The sequence below is a fragment of the Cricetulus griseus genome, chromosome 2 (genome assembly GCF_003668045.3).
Source record: "Cricetulus griseus strain 17A/GY chromosome 2, alternate assembly CriGri-PICRH-1.0, whole genome shotgun sequence".
NCBI lineage: Eukaryota > Metazoa > Chordata > Mammalia > Rodentia > Cricetidae > Cricetulus > Cricetulus griseus.
Genome location: NC_048595.1, coordinates 408,850,400 through 408,871,732, shown reverse-complemented (window position 1 = coordinate 408,871,732; position 21,333 = coordinate 408,850,400). Strand labels below are relative to the sequence as shown.

Genomic DNA, 21,333 nt, shown 5'->3' with positions numbered 1-21,333 from the left:
AAACCCAAAACCCCCAATCTGACAGGGACCACATGTGGTGGTTTGAAAGAAAATGGCCCCCAAAGGGAGTGGCACTATTAGAAGGTGTGCCTTGTTGGAGGAAGTGTGTCACTGTGGGGGCGGGCTTTGAGGTCTCTCTTTCTCAAGCTTCCCTTGGTTGACAGTTAACTTCCTCCTGTTGCCTGAAAGATGTAGCACTCTCAGCACCAGCACTACATCTGCTTGCATGCTGCCATGCTTCCCTTGATGATGATAATGGACTGAACCTCTGAAACTGTAAGTGAGCCACCTGCAATTAAATGTTTTCTTTATGAGAGTTGCCATGGTCATACTGTTTCTTCACAGCAATAATAAACCAAATCCAAGGAGATCATTCACCATAATCAAGTAAGCTTTATCCTAGAGATGCAAGGATGATTCAACATATGAAATTCTGTCAATGTAACCCACCATATTAACAAACTGAAAGAAAAAAAAATCCTACATGACCATCTAATTAGATGCTGAAAAAGCCTTTGCCAAAATCCAACTCCCCTTCATGATAAATACCTTGGAGAGAATAGGGATACAGGGGACATATCTAAACTTAATAAAGGCAACTTACTCCAAGCTAATAGCCAACATCAAACTAGATGGAAAGAAACTCAGAGCAATTCCACTAAAATCAGGAACAAGACAGGCCGTCCACTCTATCCATATCAACTGAAGGAGACAAATTGGAAAGAAAGAAGTCAAAGTGTCATTATTTGTAGATGTGATAATTTACATAAGAGAACCCAAAAATTCTACCAGGGACTGCTACAGCTGATAAATACCTTTAGTGAAGTAGCCAGATACAACATTAACTCAACAACACCAGCAGCCCTACTATACACAAATGCCAAACAGGTTGGGAAAGAAATCAGGAAAACAGCACCCTTCACAATAGCCACAAACAATTTAAAATATCTTGTAACTCTAACCAAGCAAATGAAAGACCTGTATGACAAAAACTTCAAGTATTTGAAGAAAGAAATTGAAGTATCAGAAATGGAAAGCTCACCCAGGCTTATGCGTTGGTAGGATTAATAGTAAAAATGGCCATCCTACCAAAAGCAATCTACAGATTCAGTGGAATCCCCCATTCAGATCCCAACACAATTCTTCACAGACCTTGAAAGAACAATACTCAACTTCATATGGAAAAACATAAACCCAGGATAGATCAAACAATCCTGTACAATAAAAACTTCTGGGGGTACCACCATCCTTGATTTGAAACTCTACTACTGAGCTAAGTAATAAAATCTGCAAGACATTGGCATAAAAGCAGATGTGTGGATCAATGGAATTGAAGCAAAGACACAGATGTAAAACCACACATATATGGATGCTTGTTTTTTGACAAAGAAGCCAAAAGTATACGTTCGAAAAAAGAAAGCCACTTCAACCAATGTTGCTGGTCTAATTCATAATCAGCATGTAGAAGAATGCAAACAGATTTGTATCTATCACCCTGCACAAAACTCAAGTCCAAGTGGAACAAAGACCTCAACATATAGATACCCAGAACCTGATGGAAGAGAAAGTGGGAGATAATCTCAAATGCACTGTCACAGGAGACAACTAGCTGAACAGAACATCAACAGCACAGGTGCTAAGAATGACAATTAATAAATGGAACCTCATGAAATTAAAATTCCTATAAGGCAAAGGATACTGTCAATAGGACAAAATGGCAGTCTACAGAATGGAAAATGATAAAGAACTCAAGAAACTAGACATCAACAAACCAAATAATTCAATTAAAAATGGGCTATAGATGTAAACATAGAACTCTCAACAGAGGAAATCTCAAATGGCTGAGAAACACTTAAATGCACAACATCCTTGGCTGTCAGGAAAATGTAAATCAAACAACTCTAAGATTCCATCTTACACTTCAGAATGGCTAAGATCAAAGACACAAGTGAAAGCTCATGCTGGAGAGGATGTGGAGTGAGGAGAACACTTCTCCATTGCTGGTGGGAGTGCCAACTTGAACACACACTATGGAAATCAATATGGAAGTTCCTCAGAAAATTGGGAATTGACCTACCTCTAAACCTAGATATACCACTCTTGGGCATATACTTAAGGGATGCTCCATCATACTAAAAGAACACCTCAACTAAGTTTATAACAGCTTTATTCATAATAGCCAGAAATTGGAAACTACCTAGATACCCCTCAATTATAGATAAAGAAAACGGGATAAATTTACACAAAAAGGACCTCATGAAATTTGGAGGCAAATGAAACTAGAGTGCGTGTGGTAAGCCAGACTCAGAAAGACAAACATGGTATGCACTCACTTGTAAGTGGATATTAGCTCTAAAGTTAAGGATAACCATGCTACAATCTGCAGACCCAGAGAGGCTAGGGAACAAGGAGGGCTCAAGGTGAGAGTGCATGGATCTCCCTGGGAAGGGAAAATAATAGATTTCCTGGATGGACTTGGGTCAAGTGGGAATGAGAAAAAGAGGGATCAGGCGGGTGTGTGTGTGTGTGTGTGTGTGTGTGTGTGTGTGTGTGAGACAGAAAGAGACAGTACTGGGAGAAACTACTGGAACTGGGGGGTCATTGGGGAGGTGATGTAGAAACCTAGTGTAGTGGAAACTCACAGAATCTACAAGAGTGACCCTATAGTGGAAATTCCTATTAATGGGGGAAACAGAGCCAGAACTGGCTGTATTCTTCCTCCAGGCAAATCCAGCAGTGGAACTGAGAAATCAGCCTCATCACAAAATCTCTGCCCTGCAATTTGTTCTGCCTGCAAGATGTACTGGAGTAACTGTGCATATTTTGTGGGAATTGCCAACCAATGACTGAGGCCCATGCCTCACACATAACTTCCTGCCTAGATAGCCAGGAATCAGAGGTAGGACAGCTCAGAGCTCCAGGATAAAACTAAACATGACTGGCAAAAAAGTCAATGAAATTATTCCTAATTATCGTGCTATACTCATAGATAGGTGTCTAGCCCAATTGTCATTAGAGGGGCATCATCCAGCAACTGCTGAGAGAAGATGCAGAACCCCACAGCCAAACATTAGGCAGGGCCAGGGGAACCCTGCACAAAGATGGAGAGGAAGGATTGTAGGAGCCAGAGGGGTAGAGGACACTATGAGAACACAGCCCACAGAATCAACTAAGCAAGACTCATAGGAGTTCACAGAGACTGATGTGACAAACACGAACCCTGTAGGAGTCTGAGCCTGGTCCTCTGCAATATGGTTGTGCAGCTTGGTGGTCTTGTGGGACTTCTGATAGTGGGAGGGAGTATCTCTGAGTCTTCTACCTGCTCTTGGGACCCTTTTCCTATTAATGGGTTGCCTAGTCCAGACTTAATATGAGGGTTTGTCCCTAGTCTTACATGTTCGTTGGATATCAGTGAAAGGCTTGCTTTCTCTCTCCTCCCCCATCACTCTTTAAGGGAAACCGAAGAGGAACAGATCTGGGGAGAATAGAGAGGGAGGAGTTGGGGGACAGGAAACTTGGTAGGGATGTAGTCTATATGAGAAAAGAATAAAAATAAAAAAAATAAAAAAAAAACATATGGGGCAGGAGAGGTGGCTTAGCAGTTAAGAGCACTAGTCAGTGTTTCCAGAGCACCTGGGTTTGGATCATAGCACCTGCATGGTGGCTCACAACCATCTCTAATTCCAGTTCCCTGGAATCCAGTGTGGTCTTCTGGCCTTCTCAGGCACTGCATGTACATGATGCAGATATACATTCAGGCAAAACCACCCATTCACATAAATGTTTTAAAAAGTTATTATTTAGAAAAAGAGAGATCTGGGCGGAGAAAATTGATTATTTAAGCATACTTTCAGAGGGTTAAAACATTTTCTGATGCCATACTTTACAGAGCAAGTTCTGCACCGTTTGCACGAAGATGCTGGTTACTTAGTGAATTTTCTTCATTTTAAGTGCCGGTTTACCGAACAAAAAAAGTAGACAAGGAAGTGACGACCACTAGAGGGAGAATGGGATCCATAGACCTTTCCAAGTGCACCCAGACTACCTGTCAGGTGTACAGATGGGGTTGCATTTTTTAAAAAAATATATTTTTTATTTTTTGAGACTACAATAATATAATTACATCATTTACACCATTCCCTTTCCTTCCTCAAAACCCTACCATATACTCCTCCTTGCTCTCTTAAATTCATGTTTTTCCATAATTGTTATATACACGAGGGTGTGTGTGTATGTGTATTATTACCATCCTAAACAAGAAATGGGACATCATTAGTGTCCCTGTGGGTTGCAGATGCTCACACCCATGTGCTCTGAATTATGCCAGTTTGATTTAGCTGCAATTGTGTCTCCAAGAATCCCTCTCAGTGCGCTTTCCATGCTAGAGATGACCTGGAGAACCTGCATGGGATTTGGAGGGTAGATGTGCGGTAGTAGTCATTACTGTGTGATGATTATGGAGTTGATGTGGCTTGTTTTACTTGTTACAACTGCAACAACAAATGCAGTTGTCGGTGGCTTGTTTTACTCCTTTTTTCCTGTATGCTGATTTTTCCTCAGGTACCCAAAAGTAGACCATACTCAAACTGACCACCACACTAGGAAGCTCTCCATGGAATTTTACTAGCTACCTTTGTTCTCCTGTGCAGGTAGCAGGACTGTGCTGACCTCCTAGACTCCCCCAGAGACAGGGGCAGCACTTCACAGTTCCCAGTACTGCCCCTCACAAGGCTATTGATTTTTGCATTTACTCTGTGCACTTCTAACTTAACTTTTACTATTTTAGTTGTATGGTCATTCCTTTGGAGTTTCCCAGATATGTTAGCCTCATATTCAAATGCTTTTGCTTTCCCCTTTCTTAACTGTTGTTCTTAATTGACCTTGATAATTGCAATGACATGTTTTGAAAGGAGAGTGTGCTGTCCTCCCCTGGTTTCAGCAATAGGTATTAGGTAGGCCTATACACTTCCCATGCATATACACTTGACCATGTTAAGCAGTAACTCTCAGTTCCATTTTGTCTTTTTATTAACAGTTTTTAGTTAGTATGTATAGGGGAAATGCTAGCTACGCCCTTTAGGCAGCTGACATGGACTGGATATAACCCATTCAGGACTCTAATTACACTAACATTTCTTCTCACAGGACCCCATGAGGCTGTCGTCATTCCAGTTCAGCAGGAAGTAGCATGGAGAATACTATGCCCCATTTCCCCACTGTTGACACCTAGTTAGGGCTAGTTTCCTATTGTTTAAGGTTGGGTTTAGAAGGAGGTGCTCAAGTTTGGACATCTCTTTCAGATGATTTTAAGGTTTAGTTGGAATAGTTATAGTGAAGATGTGACATTAGCAGATTATTGTAACTTCTTGTAATTCACTTTTATGATTGTTAATGATAGATAATTTACCCTGTTAAGTTTTAATCCTCTTTTAGACTAAAAGGGGAATTGTAGGGGAAATGCTAGCCATGCCCTCTTGGGGGCTGGCACATTTGGACATGGTCAGAATGACATAGCAAGACTTTAAATAAGAGGGTCGCAAGAATGTGGCTCTCTCTGTTCCCTGACCTGCTTGGCTGTACAAGACTGACTCCAGCGCGTGAGTACTTTCCTAATAAACATCTGCTCATCAAACTTGCTCTGATGCCTTAGTGATCTGCATTTATTGCGTTTCAAGATAAGTGTGTGTATGCATGTCATGGAATACATGTGGAAGTCTGGTGACAACTTGTGAGAGTTAGTTGTCAGGGATGGGTCTCTCTCTACCAAATGGATCCGGGTATCAAACTTTGGTCATCAGGATTTCCATGACTCTCTGTTACCCACTATGGCATCTTCCTGGCTCTTTTTTTCTTATTTTTAGTGAGTGTTGAATTTTGTGTCTTAAAAATTAATTTTTATTAAAGGCTTTTCACATATGTAGGGATCATATATTTTTTTTTCTTTTATGGTGCTGGAAATCAAACCTGAAGCCACATTCATGGTAAACAAGATACACTGTCTATTTATTAAAATGTTATTGTTTTTACATCATGTCTAATACTGGCCTGGAGATTTTATTAATTTTTTTTCATTTATTTTACATACTAACCAGTTTCCCCTCCCTCCTCTTTTCCTGTTCCCTCCCTCTGCCTCCACCTCCTGTCTATCCCCCCATCCACTCTTCCTCAGAAAGAGGCAGCCTCCCAGGGAGTCAAAAAAGCATGTTAGATGTTGAGGCGGGACCAAGCCTCCCATTCCCCCCCCCCCCCATCAAGGCTGGGTGAGGCATCCCTGCATGGGGAATAGGTTCTTCCAAGCCAGCTCATGCATCAGGGACAGGTCCTGATCCTACTGTTAGATGTTCCACAAACGGACCAAGCTACACAACTGTTACCCACATGCAAAGAGCCTAGATTGGTCTCATTCTGGCTCCCTACCTGTTAGTCCAGAGTCCTTGAGTTCCCATTAATTTAGGTCAGCTGTCTCTGTGGGTTTCTCCCATCATGATCTTGACTCCCTTACTCATACAATCCCTCCTCCCTATCATCAACTGGACTCCCGAAGATCAAGCCCAGCCAAGTGCTTGGCTGTGGATCTCTGCATCTGCTTCCATCAGGTACTGGATAAAGGCTTTCTGTTGACAATTAGAGTAGTCACCAATCTGATTACAGGAGAAGACCAGTTCAGGCATCCTCTCCAATATTAGCTGGTGTCATCCTTGTGGACTTTCCCTGGTACCAGGTTTCTCCCTAACCCCAAAATGGCCTCCTCCATCCAGATATCTCTTTCATTACTCTCCCCTTCCATCCTACTCCTTACCCAACCAACCTGATCCCTCACGTTTCCATACCCCACCCACCTCCCCCAGTTTACCCAGATCTCATCTACTTCCCCTTTTCAGGGAAATCCATGCATCCCTCTTAGGGTCCTCTTTGTTTCTTAGCTTCTCTAAGGATGTGCCCTGTAGCCTGATTATCCTTTGCTTTACATCTAGTATCAACTTATGAGTGAGTACATACTGTGTTTGTCTTTCTGGGTCTGGGTTATCTCACTCAGGATTTTTTTTTTCTAGTTCCATTCTTTTGCCTGCAAATTTCATGATGTTCTATTTTTTTTTTTTTTACACTGAGTAATACTTATCCATTCTTTCTTTATCCATTCTAGGTTGTTTCCAGGGCCTGGCTACTATGAATAATGCTGCTATGAACATAGCTGAGCAAGTGTCCTTGTGGTGGGATCCTTTGGGTATATGCCCAAGATTGGTATAGTTGGGTCTTTAGGTAGATTGATTCCCAGTTTTCTGAGAAACTGCTATACTGATTTCCAAAGTGGCTGTACAAGTTTGCACTCCAACCAACAGTGGAGGAGAGTATTCCTCTTACTCCACATCCTCTCCAGTATAGGCTGCCATGAGCATTTTTGATCTTAGCCATTCTGACAGGTGTAAGATGGTATCTCAGAGTTGTTAGGACTTGAAGTTTCCTGATAGCTAAGGATACTGAACAATTATTTAAGTGTATCTTGGCCATTTGAGAGTCTTCTGTTGAGAATTCTTGGTTTAAATATGTACCCCATTTTTTAATTGGATTACTTGGTATTTTGATGGTATTTTGACAGCCCTCTGTCAGATGTAGGGTTGGTGAAAATCTTTTCCTATTGTCTAGGCTACTGTTTTGTCTTATTGACTATTCTTTGCCTTACAGAAGCTTCTCAGTTTCATGAGGTCCCATTTATTAAGTGTTGATTTATTAACTAGTGCCTGTGCTATGGGTGTTCTGTTCAGGAAATTGTTTTCTATGCCGGTGCACTCAGGGCTACCTCCCATTTTCTCTTCTACCAGGTTCAGTGTAACTGGATTTATGTTGAGGTCTTTGATGTACTTGGACTTCAGTTTTGTGCAAGGTGATAGATATTGATCGATTTGCATTCTTTTACATGCAAATATCTAGTTATGCCAGCACCATTTGTTGAAGATGCTTTCTTTTTTATTGTATAATTTTGGCTTCTTTGTCAAAACTCAGGTGTTCATAGGTGTGTGGATTAATATCAAGGTCTTCAGTTCTATTCCGTAATCCACCAAGCTGTTTTTAATGCCAATACCAAGCTGTTTTCATTATTATAGCTTTATAGTAGAGCTTGAAGTTAGGTATGGTGATGCCTCTGGAAGTTCCTTTATTGTACAGGATTGTTTTAGTATCCTGGGCTTTTTGTTTTACCACATGAAGTTAAGTATTGTTCTTTCAAGTTTTGGAAAGAATTGTGCTGGGATTTTGATGGGGGTTGTATTGAATCTGTAGATTACTTTTGGTAACATTGCTGCCATAGGATTAATATAAGTATGGGAGATTTTTCCATATTCTGATATCTTCTTCCAATTTCTTTCTTCAAAGACTTAATGTTCTTGTTATACAGGTCTTTTACTTCTTTGGTTAGAGTTACTCCAAGATATTTTATTTATGGCTAATGTAAAGGGTGCTGTTTCTCTGATTTCCATTTATCATCTGTATATAAGAGGGTTACTGATTTTTTTTTTGAGTTAATGTTGTATCCAGCCACATTTACTGAAGGTGTTTATCAGCTGTAGGAGTTACCTGCTAGAATTTTGGGGGTCACTTATGTAAACTGTCATATCAACTGTAAACATTGAAAGTTTGACTTCTTCCTTTCCAGTTTGTATCCCCTTGATCTCCTTTTGTTGTCTTATTGCTCTAGCTAGGACTTCAAGTGCTTTATTGAATAGATATGGAGAGAGTGGACAGCCTTGCCTTGGGATTGCTTTGAGTTTCTCTCCTGATGTTGGAATTTATTGGATTTAACATTCTTTGACTGATGAATCTTCCTCTATCATATCTTCAATGCTGTAAGTCTTTTTTCATCTCTTGTACTCTGTTGGTGATGCTTGCATCTATAGTCCATTTACAGAATTCTCTCAGTTTGTGTTTTCTTTATTGTTTCTATTTCAATTTTCAAGTTTTGAACCATTTCCTTCACTTGTTTGATTGGTTTTTCTTGGCTTTCTTTAAGGAATTTATTTCTGTAAGTCAATTTTTCATTTCCTCTTTAAGGGCTCTTTGTAAAGTTATTTTTAAGGTCATTTTCTTGTGTTTCAGCCACATTGGAACATTCAGGTTTTGCTGTTGTAAGATTACCGGGTTGTGGTGAGGCCAAATTGCTCTTTTTTGGTTGTTGAATGTGTTTTTTGTTTTTGTTTTTGAGACAGGGTTTCTCTGTAGCTTTGGAACTTGTCCTGGAATTTGCTCTGTAGACCAGGCTGGCCTCCAGCTCACAGTGATCTGCCTGTCTCCGCCTCTCAAGTGCTGGGGTTAAAAGCATGTGCCACCATTGCCTGGCTGTTGAATGTATTCTTAAGCACAGGTGGAAAAACAGATGTAGTCTGGGGGGGGGGGTTACAGGGGAAGGCATATATGCTCAAGCCATGCACAGTGTTTTAGTCTACTTCCTGTTGCCTCTAAGATGTAGAACTCTCTCAGCTACCTATCTAGCACCATGTCTTCCTGGCACACCATGATGACAATGGACTGAACCTCTGAAACTGTAAGCCCCCAGTTACTTTTGTTTATGTTACATTTGTGTGTTACTTTTGTTTATGTTACATTTGTTTAAGTCTGTGAAGCTGTGTTACTGTGCCTAAGACACCTGATGGTCTAAGAGTTGAATGGCCAATAGCAAGGCAGGAGAGAGAAACAGTCAGGGCTGGCAGGCAGAGAAGAGAAATATGAGGGGAAATCTGGGAGAAAGTGATCCAGGAACAAGAGAGGAGGACGACTTCAGGGGCCAGCCATCCAGCTACACAGCCAGATACAGAGTAAGAAGGAAAGTATACAGAAATAGAGAAAGATAAAAAGCTGGCAAGAAAGAAGCCAAGAAAAGGCCAGGCATTCATAACTAAGAATAAGCCTTCATGTGTGATTTATTTGGGAGCTGGGTGCTGGGCCCCTCAAAAACTACATTGTGGTTGGTCATGGTGTCTCTTCAGAGCAATAGAAACCCTAACTAAGACAAATAGCTACATTAATCTCATGAAATAACCAAGAAATTACTAGAGAAATATGATCTCAGAATCCACCAAGAGTGAAATTTGGAAGCAAAGTTCATGTAGAGTCCTCCTAGAGTTTTACACACATGAAAAGGTTAGGTCATGTTCTAACAATATAGGCAATGTAGAAGACCCATTGCCTGGCCATTGATCAACTGAATCAGGCCTTATACCCCTTTCTTCAGAACAATTAGTACTCTCAAAAATTAATCAGAGTGTGTAGTCCAGAGTGTGTAGTCTGACCAGTCTTGCCTGCACCATTCTCAACCTTGAGCCTTGGCCACATCACATACCCAGTGGACCAGCTGAGTCTAATCAGACTTCCTGATCCTAGCTTACTGCACCACATCCAATTTTTAGGCCTATTCTGAGTCTGAGAGCCCAAATCCAAGTCTAATTAGGAAAGTTCCCTGAACCCTAGCTGGCTTGCACCCTTCCCAACCCCCTGGCCCAATCTGATAAGAGAATACTATAGTATACTTTGAACCCAGCATTCAAGATGCAGGGGCAGGTGGATTTCTGTGAGTTAGAGGGCTCCCTGGTCCGTATAATTCTAGTCATCCAGAGATACATAATGAGACCTTTTCTCAAACAAAACAAAAACCCCAATATAAGGAAAAAAAAAAAAAGGATGGATTTCTAGATTCAACCAAACCACCAAAGTTAAACTAGGAAGAGATCAACAAACCAAATACTCATGATTTAGAAAGAAATTCAAATGTTTATAATAAGCCTTCTGAACCTCCTATGACCCACAACCAAACCTAGGCTCCAGATAGATTCACAGCAGATTTCCACCAACTTTCAGAGATCTACAACCAATACTCTTTTTGGAAGGAAGGAGGGAAGAGAAGGAAAGGAAAAGGAGGGAGGACTTCCAAGCTCATTTTACGAAGCCAGTGTTATGTGAATACCAAAACTAGGTAAAGACACATGAAATGAAAACTGCAAGTCAGTGTCCCTGATGGAAAGGCATTTTTTAAAAATTCAAAGTGAGCTGGTGTGATGCCCTGATAGCACTTTGATACTGATGTCAAAAACATAGAGGCCCACTTTAGATACACAAAAGATAGTTAAAAACACTAGCCAACTAATTGTTTAAGAACCCTTTAGTAATGGGTAGGCTAACACCTCCATAATGTCTCATGGTGCTGAAGCTCAGGAGTATAGGGTTTTTAATTACAAAAGCCACAATCACATCAGTGCTGGGGGAGCAGGTGTTTGAATAGCCTTGTAAAATCTCTCTTTTTGCAGAGCTTAGCAGTATTTCCAATATACAGAGCTTAGCAGTATTTCCAATATACTACATGGCATTGATTTATATTTCTAGTTATTTTATTTTTATGTTTTAGTTTGTGTGAACATTAATTATTATGGTTGATAGTCACAAACAGTTCCAAAAGTGTTACCAAGGCAGATGTAGGTATTGGGGGTGAGGTGGGGTGGAAGGCTGAGGAGTATCTAGGCAGCCACAAAATAAGAGTCAGGCAAATCAGCACATTAAATTGGCTATTCTAGAGAAAAAGCTGTTATATGAAGACAGTACACACACACACACACACACAGAGAGAGAGAGAGGAGAGAGAGAGAGAGAGAGAGAGAGAGAGAGAGAGAGAGAGAATCCTAATACATTTTTGAGACTCTAAGGAATGTTTAAGAGTAATAAGACTCGGATCTCCACTTCCAGGTGTCCTCTGGAAGAGCTAAATGCTTTGTCTTCAGTAAGCAGGGCCAAAGGCGGCAGTTGCCCCAGCCCTCTTTAAAGGCATGAATCCATTCCTAAAGGCTCTTATGCTACAATCAACATCCTCTAAGGCTTCAACCCACCACTTAAATAACAAATATAAAGCTCAGTTTGCTACATACTAGTGTAAGGAGGAGCAGAGCAACTCCTGTATTCAGAAAACAGCTCTTTGAAAGTCTTTGACATGTGCTGTATACAAGTCTCACTAAAGATACTTTAACCACCCACAAGTGTGTATGGTTAGAAGGTACAGAAGAATGTCTACTGTCTTTACAGATAATTTCATTTCCCGACAGTATCCTTGATTGGTCCAAGAGTAGTGCTGTTTACAACTATTTGATCATACAGAATTCATTTTCATTTAGACATCTCATTGACAGCAGTGTATTATTTACCTTAACACTTTACTACATTCTTTCTGAATAAAAAAAGGCAAATATATGACAGCATCTACTATCATAAAACAAACTAATGTAAATTTATTGTGTGGAAAATTGGGAAAGGACAAAAAAGATGGGTTGGTTCTGCAGTAATATAAAAGAGTTCATAAAGGACAAAGTCCAAAATCTTCAGCACACAGCATGTTTTTACAACATAGAAACAGGCCAGCCCTGCTTGCTGGCCAGCAGAATGATAGAGGCATAACTTCTCACAAGGATTCCTTTGTCAAGGACATTTCTTCCTCTCTGTGTCAGAATGGTACTTCTTAGACATAAGCCCGAGGTTTTGCTTAGTTTCCCATCGATGTAGAACAGACTGGCTGGATGCAATGTCACGACTCCTATCTTGATTCTGTAGGGAAAAAAAAATACACCCAACTCTTGTCTGCTGAGAACCAATAGTTTACAGCCTATTGCCCTCCATATGCCATGTATACATTCAGATAGGTAATTTTGATCTAGATAGTTTGAGAAAGGTAAACTTCTACAAAAACCTAGTCCATTGGTTTCCTAACAGTAGTTGAAAGAAACCTATAGATGAACAGCTAGATGATTAAGAGGGCTTCTGTAGTGAGAAATGGAGAAGGTTTACAACAACCAGGTCAGTCTCACCTCTTCTGGCCACCTGTCTTCCCGGGGAAGCCTCTGCAACCGGTTTTTTGTCAGCTCAAGTTGTAGGCCATCGAACCTGCATTTAAACCATCGGTGAGCTTCTTCCAGATTAGCTGTTATCTGAACACAGAAATGGCAACAAATTCTTTTGTGTATGTGTATGGGAGATTTATACCTAGCTATCAGAAGACTCAAATCCTCACATGGGATCCTTGCATCGAGTCTGTATAGTACACTGAACAACCATTAAGCTGAGAAAACACACTGAGCAAGGCAATTAAAGGGTGCTCACATGCAGGCTCCTGCTTCCCACACATTCTGTCAGTACTCCCTGCATAGCCTACACCTAGTGAAGCATTGACAGAGTAGGTCTAGCAGACATGTGCTGCCAAACACTTTCTGACATTAGCAAGGCCATCATGTGGGCACACTATATTAAGATAAAAGCCCTGGACTTCTTTGCCATAATGCAATTTGACTTTTAGGAGCTACAAAAATATTTTCAGGTCTGTTGGTACAACCTGGTAACAGCAACAACTTCACTTTCTAAACCCAGCCCAACCCTTCCTCCAAGTGTTTTGTTTTGTTTTCCCCCCAGAAGTACAGTGAAAGACACTGAAATAAGTATGGCAAATGGAAGGGAACTCACTGAAAAGTCTATCAGAATAAGACAGTAGTGGGTGTTAGCTAATTGAATTATCTTGTAAACGCAGTAATGAATAGTTCATAGAAAGTAAACATGGGCTGAGAAGGCAACTCATTGCATAAAGTGCTGGCTGTGTATGAGGACCTCAGTTTGATTTCCAGAGCCCACATTAGAAGATAAGCTGTGTGTGGTGGCATGTACTTGTAATCCCAGAGACAGGCAGATCCCTGGGACTTGCTGGATAGCCGGCCTAGTCTAGTTGCTGAGTTCCAGTCCAATAACAGACCCTGTCTCAAAAAAAAGGGTGGATGGTACCTGAGGATACCCAAGGTTGTCCTCTGGCCTCCACATGCGTGATAACACTCATACACATGCACCCCCATACATAAACAAATATGTTATGTGCATACATACACTAAAAAAAAATGAGAGTAAATGTAACTTTATAAAGGGCACAGAAAAAGCTTCATAACTGGCACTCAAACTTGGATCAAGAGTCCTTTTCTTTCTAATATATTAGTTGGCAAGTTAGTCTGCTGTGTAACTTAATGGTCATTTAGGAGCCAATGATAAATGGACAGTTATGTTATTGTGATACTTTAAAATTTCCTTTGCATGCCACTGTAACACCCATGGACATATTGTGCCAGGGTGGTCATTACTGTAGCTCCCAGGGTTCTACATGGGTGAAAGCAGTGGTGTGAATATGGGAATAACCAACCACTTTCTGATTAGATTTGAGGCCTGTTCTACAGAAGGAAAACTCATGTCTCTTACTGTAAATCTAGCCAAGAACCTGTGGCCAGGGAACTCACAGGTGTCGAGCAGCAATGTGCATTAGATCCACACCTAGCTGCCCTTCCCTTGAGTTTAGTGGTATGTATTTAGGCTTCAGATTTCATTAATATCCTAGCATTCATTATCAGGACATAGAATCTTATCTAAAATTCTTCACAATCAACATAATACTTAGTAAACTGTTGTCCTCTGCCTGCTGATATCCTGACAACTGTGTCAATGGCAGACTCCATAGTACTCTTATGTGTAGGGCTGCTCTATTTCTCTTAAGTGCCGCGTCTGGCTCACCTGCTCTGACTCCACACTGGCTTCTTTTAGTTTATTCTCTGTTGCTTCTTTACACCTCTTCAGGTGTCTGATAGTTTCTTCAAATTCCTGAAAATGTGATAGATTTTAATAAACTTCTAATGTACCATATAGAACCAAAATACTTCAAATTTATAACATTGGCAATTATATCATGAAAATAAGCCAGAGCACTTTTGAACTTCTATTTTGTATTTTAATACAATTTAATCTATAGTTTATCTAAACAGTTTGAGTTTGGTTTATGGATTCTGCCAAGAGAAATTAAAGTCTCTGTTTTTAGAATTAAAAAGAACCTTTCGTGGCTATTGGAAGACAGGAACTCAATAATCTCTTGAAGTTTGTTTTTGGTTATTACAGTTTTTATTCATTAGGAACAGCTGGATTCCTGTGGCAGCACCAAGTCCATTCTTTTTGTAGAGAAGAATAAAGAGCTGTAAAGTTCCCAGAAGACCAAGGCATCAGCTCCAAAGGCCCCGTGCTGGTGTTTTGTTTATATGAGCTCTAGCTTTTTTGTAAAAGCAAACTGAGAATGAAGTTTCCACATTCCAAACTACCACAATTTCAGTACGAAATGTCCTTCAAAAGGCTCATGTGCTGAATGCTGACTCCAGCTGGTGGCTTTACTTTGGAAGGTGGCAGAAACTTTAGGAAGTGGGGGCTAGCTGGTCACTGGGGGTATTTGAAGGATATACCCAGTCCCAGTTGCCTCTTCTGTACACCATGAGGTGTACACCATGAGGTGGGCAGTCTCCTTCTATACATGCCCCTGTTCTCATGATGTCCTGCCTCACCTGGGATCCTGAATTAACAGAGCCAGTATCTAGAGACTAAAATCTTTGAAACTATGACCTGATGTAAATCCTCCTTTTAGTTGTATGTGTCAAGTATTCTTGCCACTATTGTCACTACAAAAGGAAAGTAACTAATATACCTACCATCTTTCTAAACATGTGTCTTAGTTTTTTATTGCTGTGAAGAGATACCATGACCATAGCAACTCTTATAAAGGAAAATATTTAATTGGTGCTGGCTTACAGTTTCAGAGACTTAGTTCATTATCATCATGGCAGGGAAACATGGCCGGATGCAGGCAGATATGGTGTTGGGGAAGGAGCTGAGAGTCCTACATCATGAACCACAGGCAGCAGGAGTGAACGAATGAGTTTCTGAGACCTCAAAGCCCACCCCCACAGTGACACACGTCCTCCAGCAAAGCCCCACCTCCTAAAAGTGCCAGTTTCTATGAACCAAGTATTCAAACATGAGTCTATGGGGGCCATACCTATTCAAACCAAAACATGTAGTTTTTGGTTGTATAGAATCTAGGAAAATCTAAGTGTCATTTCACCAGATTTAGGCATGTACACTTGCTAATAACCATTGAGAGGAAACTTAAGACATCCTTACCGCACACCGATTTTCTAGCTCCTGTCTCATTTTCCGCTCAGCTATTAGTCTCAGCTCCTGCTGTTTATTCCGTGCAGAGGTTTCATATTGGCTCTTGGCTAACAGCTCCATCTCTTTCTGCAGGTTATTCATTTCAGATACAAATCTCTGGATACTCAATGACTGGTGGGGAAGAGGAAAGGAAACAGAAATGCAAGTTAGACTCTCAATGAATAGTAAACACCAAGTTTGTGGGAATCATATTTTACCTGTTCGTAGTTCTTTTTCTGATATTGATCCTTAATTATCTCCATCTGCCTCAATTCTGTTTCTATTTGCTGAAAGTAAATGTTCAAATAACATAAAAAAAAAAAAACAAATGCCAGTAGATTAACTTTAGCTTTTAGTCTGGCTGAATGCTAACTTTTCAGTTTCTGCTGGTTCTATTTCCTACCTAGCCCACTGACCCCAAAAGAGCCAGATGGGTAGTCTTCTATATACATTCTGTATATGAGGACTGCCCACCTTAGGAAAGATGGATGGGAGACAGACACACTACAGAAGCACAAGGAGACCCACATTACACAGCAGTACCTCCACCAAAGCACAGATGATCCCACAAAAGTGACCTGCCCACTTCCCCAAGAATATACACTGTGGCCAGGGCTCTGAAACAACATCCCAGATCCTGAAGCCAGAGGACCCTCCCAACCCACTGAAGCAGTATGGAGAGGGCTGGGCATCTCATACAACCTTCATCCTCTCCAAATTCTGCACATTATTTGCCTTGGCTGACAAGTGCAGCTTTATTTGGGCCTTTTGATTCTTTAGTTTCTCCTTGTTACTGTTCACTACTTTTTCTAGCTCCATAAGTTTCTGTCGTAGCTCTCGGTTTGTCCGGGACACTTCCACTGATCTGATGTTGGCTTCGTCAAGAGCTTTCTTCAGCTTAGAAGACAAAAGAACAAAAGAGAAGGAGTGCCTTTTACTATTTGGTAAGAGAAGCTACACTTTGTTCCTACATTTCCAAAGGAGACTGCTGGCAGGAGAAACAGCTCAGACGTTAAGAGCACTGCTGCTCTTGCAGAGGTCCCGGATTCAGTCTCAGCACCCACATGGTGGCTCACAACCATCTGTAACTTCAGTTCCAGGGGATGTGATGCCTTCTTCTGACTTCTGAGGGTACTAGGCATGCACATGGAACACAGACCTACATGCAGGCAAAGACTTATACATATAAAAAAATAAGAAAATGATACAATGCATGATGTCTGATTATACAGATTTATGGAGCAATTTTCACCATTTGAGACTATAACACTCTTTAAACTAGATAAAGACTGTGAATGCTGAGCATTGCTATAGAGAGACCTAAGTTCCTGTCTCAGTTGCATTACCTATGAATAGGTTTGTGTAATTAACTTTCAAGCCTCAGGTTCATCAACTGAAAAATGAGTGGATTGCCTATTAAGGGGATACATTAGAGTTCAGTAAAACAAGTCAAGAAAGAAAACAGAACACAGTTGTAGAATATTATTTTAAGATGTGTTACATTTATTTATGCTGTGGAATATTTGTTTAATGATGCAAAGATGTGTTGCATTCTGTTATGTTGCATTTGTTTCACTCTGTGAAGCTGTGTTACTGTGCCTGTCTAATAAAGAGCTGAATGGCCAATAACGAGGACAGGTGTGGCTGGCAGGCAGCGAGCACAAATGGGGAGAGAAATCTGGGAGAAGATTGAGGTACAAGAAGAGGAGGAGGACATCAGGGGCCAGCCCCCCAGTTATACAACAAGTCACAGAGAAAGAAGGAAAGAAAGTATACAAAATAGAGAATGGTAAAAGCCCACAGACAGAAGATAGACAGGGTAATTTAAGTTAAGAAAAGCTGCCAAGAAACAAGCCAAGCTAAGGCTGGGCATTCATAAGTAAAAATAAGCCTCTGGTGTTTACTTGGAAGTGGGGTGGCAGTTCCCCACAAGCAAAGAGTAAGAGCCAAAAGAGTAAAAGTCATTCAATAACACCCACTACACAGTGATTACTTCCATACTGTAATTATTTTCTTGTTGCCTCATGGCTCAAGAAATGAAAATAAATTTAGAATAGTTGGACACACTTGGCAGATGTTCACTAATACTTCATGCATTTGATAGTGCTTTAGTACTTTTGTCTCATGGAAAAGTAATATCATGAATGATTTTACATTGTCCTGGTCCTTACAATGTTCCTTTAAATTAAAGAGGTGGCTGAAGGGAAATGAACAGAGGGAAGGCTACTCAAGGTTGGGAAGCGTCTGCCAACACATGTAGTCAGTGCTTTCTGTCCCTGCTCTCACCGCAGTAGTTCTGTCTTTTCAAGTTATGGTCCTGCACACTCTTCTGCTGCCAGCACTAACCATCTATGACATACTCCACTGCTATCTCAAGGCAGACTTATACCACTAGTTATGTTTGCCCATATGGCACAGATATTTTCCAATTTAATTCTTTAAACAAATCTGAAAAGGAGTTGTGATGGCCTTGATTTTATGACAGAGGAAATGAATATGTAGCTAATATTCACTAGCAGGGCTAGGACTCAGCAATGCTCTGAACTCAGTCTGGGCATCACACCAATGGCACACTGTTGCTAGGTTCCCTCACTTGTTCACCATTTTCACTGATGCTTCCTTTAGGGTTTTAGGGTTTCAAATTTAGATCTACTTATGTATCTGAGTGTTCTACCTGCCTGTGTGTATGTATGCCACATGTGCCTCATTCCCAATAAGGTCAGAGAGGGCACTGGATCCCCTGAAATGGGAATTATGGGAGGCTCTGAGCCATATGTGTGCCAGGAACCCATTCCTGGTGTCCTGCAAGACCAACAAGTACTCTTAACTTCTGAGCCATCTCTCCAACCCCAGGTTCCAGTTTTCTGTGTGTTCTGAGCAATAGTGTACTTTTACATGCAGGACACCTATTTGCCTCCCACATAATTGCTTTTTCTAACATATGTATACAGTGGTTTGCAGGTCACTTTAAAAAATATCACTAACTGTATCTGTCAATTTCAATGACTAAATGTAGCACATTTCGTAAAAAAATTCTCAAGTCTTAAGTGTGTTTACTGCTTTTTAGTATACGTTTTACTATTTAAAACATTTTTTAAATTTAAATACATTTTGATCGTATTCTTCTCACCCAAGTCCTTCCAGATCCTATCTCCTTCCCTACCCACTCAACTTTAAATTCTTTTTCAGTAAACAAACAAAACCCCAACACAACAAAACCCCCTCAAAACCAAGAAAACAAAACTATACCAAAAAAAAAAAACCTAGCCAACTAAATAAATATAAGTACGCAAAAATTTGGTTCTCCTTCTTCCATGCTCAGTATACACAGTTAACGTGTTTTTCCCTCTATTAAAATAGCATTTGATTTAATTGTTCCCTTTTTCAACAATTAACCCTTTTACTTGATCCTGATTATCAATTACCAAAAGCTACTATGGTTTTCTTATGCCCCCATCTAGTTTCTTTATTCTCCCCTACTTTCTACTGTCATCACAATAACGTAAAGCTGTTCCCATAGTGCTCACGTTTCACCTGACAGTTCCCATCCAGTGGTCTAGAAGGCAAGGCTGTGGGACCAGGTGGCCCATCTAAGGTAACTTGTCTTACCCTGATTTGCGTTTTTGTGGCTAAGCTTTGCCCAGGCTCTTATAAGAGGGCCTCACCCTGCATGCCTATGAGACTCAAAGCTATGCCTTCATTGCTTCCTGCCTTCTAGCTGTCAACCAGCCTAAAATAAATTTTCTCTTACTTTGAATTCCTTCAAAGCTGTACACTACTTCTAGTTACCCAAGAAAAGCTCTCTGATGTCTTGTTATTTTTCTCATGTCCAGAGTGGCCATCACAACTAAACAGGGATATTGGCTCATGCATACAGCATGTGTCACATCTTTTATAGCTCTTTTGTTGTTGTTGTTTGTTTTATACAAGGTCTCATGTAGTCTAGACTGGTGTTGAACTCAGTATATAGCTGAGAATAACCTTGAACTTCTGGTTCTCCTATCTTTTCTTCCCAGGTGTCGAGGTTGCAATTGTGCACTGCAGTGTGCTGCTGAAGATGGAAGCCAGAGCTTTGTTCGGGTGAGCAAGCATTGTACAGACTAAGCTACATCCCCAGCCCTCTACTGCTGTTCTAAGTGCAGATACACAGTGGCTGGGGAGGCAGATGGGCAGATGGGCTGAGAAGATGGTGACTAGATAGATGGCAGTCTTCTCAGGCCTCTGACAGGAACGTTCTTAAGGCACCCCTTGGCCAGGCAGGGAACTGCGATATCAGAAACAGCTTTCTTGGAAGTGTTGTGGGGGGGCAAACAGAGGTGGTCAAAGCACATCTGGCTCAGACAACAGCAGACACTGCACCAGCTCTGCTGGTGACCCTAAGAGGTGCTCCCCCTCACCTCAGAAACTTCCCTCTGTGCGGCTTTCTTCGAAGTCTCTCTCTCAGTCTGAAACTGCTTTCTCAGCGCTTCAATGCGCTCTGCATGCAGTTCTGCTTCTACTTTCGACTCCTCAGCCACCCGAGCTCTGTTTTGAAAGAAAAATGATAAACTCATTTTAAATATCATCTTAAAAGTTGAGAAAGGTTTCCTGGGGAATGTGCAACCCGCTAAAAGATGTGTGATTTACAAATGAGCAGCATCAGCCATCAGTGCAACCTCATGAGCAGCAGCTAAGAGCCAGAGAAAGGGGCCATGTGGTGTTGACCAAACTCTGCATGAAGGATTAAGCCCAAAGTGGGAAACATTCAGAGAAACAGCAGAGGTACAATCAAAATGAGAGAGGATTGCTTTGTTTTGTCATTATTTATTATTTATTCTCCAGGCCAGTGGTTCTCAACCTTCCTACTACTGTGACCCTTTAATACAGTTATTCATGTTGTGGCGAGCCCCAACCATGAAATTATTTTCATTGTTACTTCATAACTGTAATTTCACTACTGTTAAGAATCACAATGTAAAATGTCTGTTTTTTCCAATGGTCTTAGGCAACCCTTGAGAAAAGGTCACCTGAAACCCCAAATGGGGTTGTGACCCACAGGTTGAGAACCACTGTTTTAGGTTTAAGCTGCTAATTATATCTAACTGATCAGCATTCTTAGTTTGGGTTCTTTGGAAAAGACCCATGATTAGGCATCTGAAAATGCTGAAATCCCCTGAAATGGCAAGTAAAATGTGTGTGCTGTCTACACTTTTTACCCCTATAATGACACATGAAAAGTTAACACCCATGGACATGATCAATGATTCCTTCCATCCTTAGGACTGACCCAGCATGTGACTCTCCTGAGGTACCAGTGTTTCTCGGAGCAGG

The 21,333-nt window shown here is 40.9% G+C and overlaps 1 protein-coding gene across 9 annotated transcripts in view; it reads right to left on the bottom strand.

The window, feature by feature from the left end:
- Window positions 1-12,232: 12,232 nt before the first annotated feature.
- The window catches only part of LOC100763560 (coiled-coil domain-containing protein 150), a 91,922-nt gene continuing 82,821 nt past the window's right edge, over window positions 12,233-21,333 (bottom strand). For 7 of the 9 annotated variants that reach the window (XM_027396883.2, XM_027396882.2, XM_027396884.2 and 4 more), the window contains 7 exons: window positions 20,421-20,547; window positions 16,726-16,920; window positions 16,242-16,310; window positions 15,994-16,155; window positions 14,566-14,652; window positions 12,834-12,953; window positions 12,233-12,573 (listed from right to left, as the gene is read on the bottom strand). In XM_027396883.2, the coding sequence (XP_027252684.1) occupies window positions 12,448-12,573; window positions 12,834-12,953; window positions 14,566-14,652; window positions 15,994-16,155; window positions 16,242-16,310; window positions 16,726-16,920; window positions 20,421-20,547 (886 nt within the window). In that variant the 3' untranslated portion in view covers window positions 12,233-12,447. The remainder of the gene's footprint in view (window positions 12,574-12,833; window positions 12,954-14,565; window positions 14,653-15,993; window positions 16,156-16,241; window positions 16,311-16,725; window positions 16,921-20,420; window positions 20,548-21,333) is intronic. The other 2 variants (XR_003481492.2, XM_027396887.2) reach the window with 2 other exon arrangements.